Here is a 9,022-nt window from a genome sequence, read left to right on the forward strand (position 1 = left end):
ATCAAGTGTTCACGTTGGAGGTGCCAAAGGAGGGAATGTCAACATTTCAATCAGAACCTCTCTCATTAATGCCAGAGAGAGAGGTATGAAAGCCTGTTTGTTGATGTGGTATGCTACCCCTCCACCCAGCCTGTTCTAACAGCCTGGTCTCATAGACTAGATGTAACATAGTAAATGTAAATCCAGGACACTCAAATTAATATATCTTAGATTTGGAATGGTTACATAAGACAGAGGGTTACTTAAGGAAAGTAGAGTGATTGGTAGGGTGGATGGGCAGGTGTATAACATGAGTGTCTAGCAACCCAAAGGTTGGATGTTTGAATCTCATCACGGACAACTTTTGCATTTTAGCAACTTTGCAATTACTTTCTACTTTTTAGCTACTTTGTAACTACTTAGGGGAAGGGTTAGCTAACATGCTAACCCTAACCCCTATCTTAGCTAACCATAGCCACCTAACTAACATTAGCCACCTAGCTAACGTTAGCCACAAACAATTGGAAGTCATAACGTATCATACAGTTAGCTAATTCTTAACATATTGTACTAATTGCAATTTGTAACATATCATATGAACTGAAATTCGTAACATATCATATAAAATGGATGATGGACGTAACCACCGGTGTGATTAATACCTCTGAGGGTTTAGAGCTTGAGGTTGTCACCTTACACAAGTACTTATGAGTATGGCTAGATGGTTCACTTCTCTCAGCACATAACAAAGCTGCAGGCTAAAGTTAAATCTAGACTTGGTTTCCTCTATCGTAATCACTCCTCTTTCACCCCAGCTGCCAAACTAACCCTGATTCAGATGACCATCCTACCCATGGTAGATTACGGAGATGTAATTTATAGATCGGCAGGTAAGGGTGCTCTCGAGCGGCTAGATGTTCTTGACCATTCGCCATCATATTTGCCATCAATGCTCATTATCGAACACATCACTGCACTCTGTACTCTTGTGTAAAAACTGGTAATCTCTGTATACCCGTCACAAAACCCACTGGTTGATGATTATTTATAAAAACCCTCTTAGACCTCACTCTCCCCTATCTGAGATATCTACTGCAGCCCTCATCCTCCACATACAACACCTGTTCTGCCAGTCACATTCTGTTAAAGGTCCCCAAAGCACACACAAGGTGAAATAGTTAGATTTTTTTTTTAAATATTAAAATCCCTGGGTCGCTCCTCTTTTTATTTTGCTGCAACTAGCCAATGGAACAAGCTGCAACACACACTCCACCTGGACAGTTTTATCTCAATCTCTTCATTCAAAGACTCAATCATGGCCACTCTTACTGACAGTTGTGGCTGCTTTGTGTGATGTATTGTTGTCTCTACCTTCTTGCCCTTTGTGCTGTTGTCTGTGCCCAATAATGTTTGTACCCTGTTTTGTGCTGCTACCATTTTGTGTGGCTAACATGTTATAGTTATGTTGTGTTGCGACCATGCAGTGTTGTCATGTGTTGCTGCCGTGCTATGTTGTTGCCTTAGGTCTCTCTTTGTCTGAGATCTCCAAAGATTGGAAAGCCGCCGCGGTAATCCCCCCTTTCAAAGGGAGAGACACTCTAGACCCAAACTGTTACAGACCTATATCCATCCTGCCCTGCCTTTCTAAAATCTTCGAAAGCCAGATTAATAAACAGATCACCGAACAATTCAAATCCCACCGTACATTCTCCACTATGCAATCTGGTTTCTGAGCTGGTCATGGGTGTACCTGAGCCACGCGCAAGGTCCTAAACGATATCATAACCGCCATCGATAAAAGACAGTACTGTGCAGCAGGATACATCGACCTGGCCAAGGCTTTCGACTCTGTCAATCACCGCAATCTTATCGGCAGACTCAACAGCCTTGGTTTCTCAAATGACTGCCTCGCCTGGTTCACCAACTACTCCTCAGATAGAGTTCAGTGTGTCAAATCGGAGGGCCTGTTGTCCGGACCGCTGGCAGTCTCTATGGGGGTGCCAGAGGGTTCAATTCTCGGGCCGACTCTCTTCTCTGTATATATCAATGATGTCGCTCTTGCTGCTGGTGATTCTCCGATCCACCTCTACGCAGACGACACCATTCTGTATACTTCTGGCCCTTCTTTGGACACTGTGCTAACAAACCTCCAAATGAGCTTCTACGCCATACAACTCTCCTTCCGTGGCCTCCAACTGCTTTTAAATGCAAGTAAAACTAAGTGCATGCTCTTCAACCGATTTCTGCCTGCACCCTCCCGCCCGACTAGCATCACTATTCTGGACGGTTCTGACCTAGAATATGTGGACAACTACAAATACCTAGGTGTCTGGTTAGACTGTAAACTCTCCTTCCAGACTCACATTAAGCATCTCCAATCCAAAATGAAATCTAGAATCGGCTTCCTATTTTGCAGCAAAGCCTCCTTCACTCATGCCGCCAAACATACCCTCGTAAAACTGACTATCCTACCGATCCTTGACTTCCGTGATGTCATTTACAAAATAGCCCTCAACACAGGTCATCTATAAGTCTTTGCTAGGTAAAGCCCCGCCTTATCTCAGCTCACTGGTCACCATAGCAACACACACCCGTAGCACGCGTTCCAGCATGAAAAAAAAACATATCTGAGGCTGGAGTCTTATATCTCCCTCTCTAACTTTAAGCATCAGCTGTCAGAGCAGTTTACCGACCACTGTACCTGTACGCAGTCAATCTGTACATAGCACACCAGACTACCTCATCCCCATATTATTACTTACCCTGTTGCTGTTTTGCGCCCCAGTATCTCTACTGGCATTTCATCATTTGCACATCTATCACTCCAGTATTAATGCTAAATTGTAATTATTTTCGCCTCTATGGCCTATTTATTGCCTACCTCCCTACTCTTCTACATTTGCACACACTACATAGATTTTTCTATTTTTTATTTTCTTTTGTGTTATTGACTGTACGTTTGTTTATGTGTAACTCTGTGTCGTTGTTTTTGTCGCACTGCTTTGCTTTATCTTGGCCAGGTCGTAGTTGTAAATGAGAACTGGTTCTCAATTGGCCTACTTGGTTAAATAAAGGTGAAATAAAAAAAATAATCAAATGATATAGTGTTGTCTCTCTTGTTGTGATGTGTATTTTGTCCTATATTTATATATATATATATATATATTTTTTTTTTTTTTTTTTTTTTTTTTTTTAATCCCAGGCCCCGCAGGAGGCCTTTTGCCTTTTGGTAAACCGTCATTGTAAATAAGAATTTGTTCTTAACTGACTTGCCTAGTTAAATAAAAAAATAAAAAATTAAACATCTACGCTGGTTGCTTCTAATGATCCCTGGGATCTCTCCCCGCCCGTGCCTTGGGAACCTTGGGAAGCTGGAGATCAGGGAGAGTTCCATCTGGATCCAGGTGTATTTAAATGATGCTCCGCAGCACAGAGCAACAGCTCAAAGCGCCACGGTGTGAGACAGGAGCATTGGGACAGTTCTGTTAGCACGACATCTGGGATCAGGAGACATATTAGAGAGACATATTTCCCCAGATCACACAGATCCACTTCGAAAACATATCCAGTTCAAAGTGTGTGAGCAAAAAGAGAAAAGCGTCGTTAGCACTTCATTGTGTATGTGTATGTATGTATATATATATATATGTATATGTATATATGTATATATGTGTATATATATGTATATATATGTGTGTATGTATGTATATATATGTGTGTGTGTATGTGTGTATATATATGTATATGTGTATATATATATATATATATATAAAGACGGTCATCTGGGATCAGTGAGAGAAACGAGTTAGAAGGATTGAGAGAAACGAGTGGAGGGGAAGGGGGGCAGTGGGAATGTATATGTGTATATATATATATATATATATAATATGACATTTGTAATGTCTTTACTGTTTTGAAACTGTTGTATGTGTAATGTTTACTGTTAATTTTTGTTGTTTTTCACTTTATATATTCACTTTGGTTGCAGTGGGACAGGAAATGCGAAGCAATGTAATTGACATCCTCTCTAGCGATGATGAAACACACCGCTGCGGCTGTATGAATGAGACCCAGCACTACTGCCTCAATATTGATCTACAAGTTTCTGCTTGGTTCTTATTTGCTTGGCTTTATCCCTAGATTGATATGTGAATCAAACATCTTATACCCTATTGTACAATAACCTCTAGACATAATTTACAACATTTTCTATTGGATTTAATTTCCATATTCCAATTATGTGAAAAATTCATGACAAACGTTGAAGAAATCTGCCAAAAGAGTTATCCACTGGTGTGATAAATGTTTGTTCCATTGTCTTACATAGATGGAGGTGTCACTCCTACGCCACGCTCGTGCCTCGATCAGTGCAGGCGGGAATCGACGCGCTATATGCCGTAAGAATGGGTTTCCACTAGCTACCTTTTATATTATAAAACGCTTTACGATCAAAACAATCATGTTTCGAACGGCACTTGTGGATTTGTAAGATGTATAAAACACAATATATAACATAATGGCCTCTTAACTGTGCCCAATTACTGTGTCTTGAACAGCTAATAATGGCTCTCTAGGTTTATTGGCACAAGGAGAGCCTGTGCCTCACATCTGTTATGACTATCTTGTCAAATCACAGTCCTTAGTGTAGAGCTTGATATAGGCCTATGTGGGGATGCCATAGAGATATTGGGACTGACAGAAGAAGCAAACTAGATATACCTAATATATCCGTTACAATGAAATGTCCATTGACCTATCGATTTCGAAGAATACACATTGAAATGGAAATGCGGGTAAAAGAGATATGGAATAATAAATTGACAAATAACTACACAATGGTTATTGGCTCCTGAAATATGGTGTTATAGTTATCTAGTAAAGAAATAAAACGAATACACATGCCAGAAAATAGGCTCAATCGAAAGAAAATAAAGTCTATTGTAAATTTAAAGCACGTTGCTTTGCCAATGTAACTTGACACTTCTTGCAGAGTTCTTTGAAGAAGCAAAATGGTCACCACGTAGAAAATGTTGCATCTGCGATAAGATTTGATATTGGCCTTCACTTGAACCAACGGGAGGGAGAACGTCAGAAGGGAGGAAAACCTTCAGTTTGCTTGATTTTCAGATGCTATTGGGGCTCTTTGATCCTGGATTATTATACAGAATTAAGAAGGAAACCCCCCCAAAAACGTCAACCACCAGCTCAAATCACTTCCAAACACTTTGCCATGAAGTATCTGCCTTGTAGACATACCCCACTGGGTATGTTCAATGTCTACTTTTCATTTACGTTTGGTTGAGTTGTCAACTAACGTGAATTCAACGAGAAATCAACAAAAAAAAAGTTCACGCTGTCATTGGATTTAGGTTAAAAGTTCAAAATGTAACGTCATCACATTGCTTTTTGTTGTAATTGAAATGGTGTGGAAACAATGTTGATTAAACTAGTTTCTGGTAGTAGGCCGAAGGTATTAGCCTTATCATAAAAATATAAATTGTGGATAGTTTGGCCATTCATTTAAATTAGCCTATCTAGGTAAACCATAAATACTGTAAAAGTTTCTGTCCGTCTCTGTCCACCCCCTGCCTCCCCACCCCCTCGCGCACTCTCTCTCTCAGGCTCTCTCTCAATTCAATATTAATTTAAATTCAAAAGGGCTTTATTGGCATGCGGAACAGATGTCTACATTGCTAAAGCAAGTGAAATAAACAATAAACAAACGTTAGAAGAAACAAATTTAACAACATCAACGAAAAAATATTAAAACTTAACAGTAAACATTGCACTACAAAGGTTAGAAAAACATAAAGACATATCTACGTAGCCTACAGTGTTTTTTCACAATGTGCAAATAGTTGTAGTAGGAATAGTGGGGGAGAAAAAATAATTTCTCTCGCTCTCTCCCTCTCTCTCCCTGACATAGACGCACGCACACACAGTTCCTACTTTTCTGTAGGCCCACTCGTGAAAGGGATCCCGCAGAGGACATCTCTCCATAACAAGATGCTGCCAAGAATGTGTCGATTGGTTTCGTCGCACTTCAAAGGATATAGCGTTCGAGGCAATCAGTGAAGACAAGGTTGCTGAAAGTTTGTCACCTAAAATTACTGGGAGAGATAGATTGCAGAAGGGATACCACCGGAGCCCGAATTTTGGAATTGTTTCTACAATCTGTTTTTATTCTATGGTATTTTTTATTTCTTCACGATAATTTACAGAACACGTTATGGGGTTTATTATTTTTTTTCAGTAAAGGAGTCTGACTGGATGAGAATTCAGACACTGCCAAATCTCGTTTTCTAGATAAGATTTTGTTTCCGTGCGCTGCGAGCAGTCAAAAAGCAACATTGGCCGCAGATGCGCGTAGTGGAGACACAAAAACGGATGGCCGCTTTGCCGGGGACCGATCACTTTCTACAACCTTTCTTACAGGTGAGGAGGAAAATATGTTTGGATTTTTTTTGGAGCAAATTTGGTATAGGAGAGACATTTCAGTGCCACGTGCAATAATTGATTAATTTTCTCCCAGTATCTTTTTAGGAATTCGTCCGGTTTATTAAATTGTTAACAGTATTTTACTGTTACTTTAGTTTAGTTCATTAAATACATAGAAAAAGTATAACATATATTTTAGAAATAGAAATGTTATGGTCCACTGTAAAAGGTCACCACTGCTCTATTGTTTCTCGGTAATCATTATAATATATTGATTTTGTATCTTGTTTATTACTCAAGATTATCAAATTCAATAGTGTACAGCATGTCTAACATCCATTATTTCTCTACTCCATAGCACCGCATAGCCAGCTCCTCTCCTGAGAATGAGCCCCATCCCCTATCCTCCTTCCTGGCCAGCACCTGTGGCCAAGCCCATCTGGGAGGCAGTGGAGTGGGGCAGGAGCGGCAACACCATCCTTATGAGGGGACCATGAGCTCCATGACTGGGATGCTCCAGTTGTGGGGAGGGGATGTGGTCCAGAGCTCTAGTCTTGGGGTCCAACAGGTGGCAACTGTGACAGTGCCAAAAGTATCTTTTCCTGGCCACATCCAGAGTGGACTGGGCCCTCACCCCCACCACCACCACCACCACCTCCATGAGCTGCCTCTCACCCCTCCGGCTGAGCCCTCCTCCACCCCGACTGCCTACGCCTTTGATCTCTCTCCAGGAAAGTTTCTCGCTCCTCAGATCCAGGGTAGCTCTCATACCCCATACTTCCACCACCAGAACAATAGTATTGGGCAGAACTTTCCTAACTTCCTCCAAGTTTCCACAACAAGACACCCCTACCACCCTGGTGGGTATACAGAGGAAGGTCAGCAATGGTGGAGCCTGCCGCAGACCACCAGCAGCCCCCATGGCCATCACCAACCTCACAGCCACCCCCACCATCACCACCCCTTTGCCCTGGGCAGACAGCTGGTGTTGGGGCACCAGCCTCAGATCGCAGCCCTCCTCCAGGGCTCATCCAAGGGCTTGCTGGGCTCCACACGTCGCTGCAGGCGCTGCAAGTGCCCCAACTGCCAGTCCATTTCTGGGGGTACAGGGGCTCCAGCAAACCCAGAAGAACCAGGCCGTAGGAGGCTCCACATCTGCCACCTGCCCGAGTGTGGCAAGGTGTATAAGAAGACGTCCCACCTGAAGGCCCACCTGCGCTGGCATGCTGGGGAGCGGCCCTTCCTCTGCAGCTGGCTCTTCTGCGGGAAGAACTTCACACGCTCCGACGAGCTGCAGAGGCATCTGCGCACACACACGGGGGAGAAGCGCTTCAGCTGTCAGGCATGTGGGAAGAGGTTCATGCGGAGCGACCACCTAGCAAAACATGAGAAGACCCACCAGGGTAAGAGGGGACAGCCAGAGTCAAGGGATAGCCAGGGCCCCCAGCAGGAGGCTCCACAGCGACCGGGTGGTAGCAGAGGACCAGACAGGAACATCAAGAAGGAGTAGAGAAAAGACCAAGAGAGGTAAGCCAAGGGACTCACAGTCAGTGTGCTGTATTCTGAGACCCCCAGCGCCAGTCTCTGTGTGTGTGGAGTCCAGGTGATGAGACCCTCAGAAAGAGCAGAAAGACAGGAGGGCCAGTGTGGAGACTGAGAGTCAAGGGCAGACCAGTGATTCAATGGCCTTTCTCTTGAGAAAAAAAAACGACTTCTTGCAAACACACAAACTTTTACACTGTCAAACCATTGTCTTGACAACGTGTTTGTCATGGTCATTGTAGCCAGCATTGTCCCCGGGACCACCAGCAGGAGGCCTGTGATCTTCAGAGGCCATTCTGTTCAGCATGCCTGCCTGCCTGCCTGCCTGTGTGGAGACTCGCAATAAAAGCAGGAGGGCTGAGGTGATTGAATATTCCTTTCTCATGGACCCCTAATGGAGATAAGTGGTCTCAGAGAATGACCAAAGACATCAGAGAGGAAGTCAGAGTACAAAGATTCATGGAAATAATGCTGTTCACTATGGTTATTTTGATTCAGTCTGCCAGCAGAGTATTTTCAGTGTTACGGTTTTCAATAATAAACACTAATTACACCACAATGGTCTTTTGACTTTATTGTGTTTATATTTTAGACAGTTTGTGGTATGTGTATCTGTTGCCGGGTATATCATTTTTCATGTATCTTAAATTGTCAAATAAAACTAACCAACAAAAAAAACCACTAGAATGTATTGTGCTATTAATTAAGCCTTCTATTTTTGATAAGTTACAAGTATTGGCTTATTTTTAAGTGTGTATTTTTAAAAAACATTTTTATTGTAATTATAAAACGTCTTATGAATGAATTTGATATGCATAGGATAAATGACATTGTAAATTCATTGGCATTTGGTTGCCAGAAAGTTAAAATAGTAGTGTGATTCGACTCAAATAAGCAAAACTAAGGTAGAGTAAAAAACTGCTTGATTTCATTCAAATAAAACTAAAAAAGATAACACTTTTCAATAGTTCAAATGATTGTTTTGCGATGTTGTCAATTGTTGTCAGTTACTATTTAGCCAGTTAATAATCTCTCTATGGGTAGAGGTATAGCAACAGAGAGC

The 9,022-nt window shown here is 42.1% G+C and overlaps 1 protein-coding gene across 1 annotated transcript; it reads left to right on the top strand.

Moving 5' to 3' along the window:
- The first annotated feature begins 5,849 nt into the window (after positions 1-5,849).
- On the top strand, positions 5,850-8,574 carry LOC118389484 (transcription factor Sp5-like). The gene is made up of 2 exons (XM_035779391.2): positions 5,850-6,414; positions 6,776-8,574. The coding sequence occupies exons 1-2, from the start codon at positions 6,340-6,342 to the stop codon at positions 7,925-7,927; spliced, it is 1,227 nt and encodes a 408-aa protein (XP_035635284.1). The 5' UTR covers positions 5,850-6,339; the 3' UTR covers positions 7,928-8,574.
- Positions 8,575-9,022: the final 448 nt, after the last annotated feature.

This window comes from Oncorhynchus keta, chromosome 10 (genome assembly GCF_023373465.1).
Source record: "Oncorhynchus keta strain PuntledgeMale-10-30-2019 chromosome 10, Oket_V2, whole genome shotgun sequence".
NCBI classification, from domain to species: Eukaryota; Metazoa; Chordata; class Actinopteri; order Salmoniformes; family Salmonidae; genus Oncorhynchus; species Oncorhynchus keta.

Bases quoted from the DNA above. Each gene is read 5' to 3' on its own strand.
- LOC118389484 (XM_035779391.2), top strand. From the start codon at position 6,340: ATGCGCGTAGTGGAGACACAAAAACGGATGGCCGCTTTGCCGGGGACC. The intron at 6,415-6,775 runs GTGAGGAGGAAA...TCTACTCCATAG, and splicing joins TTCTACAACCTTTCTTACAG to CACCGCATAGCCAGCTCCTC.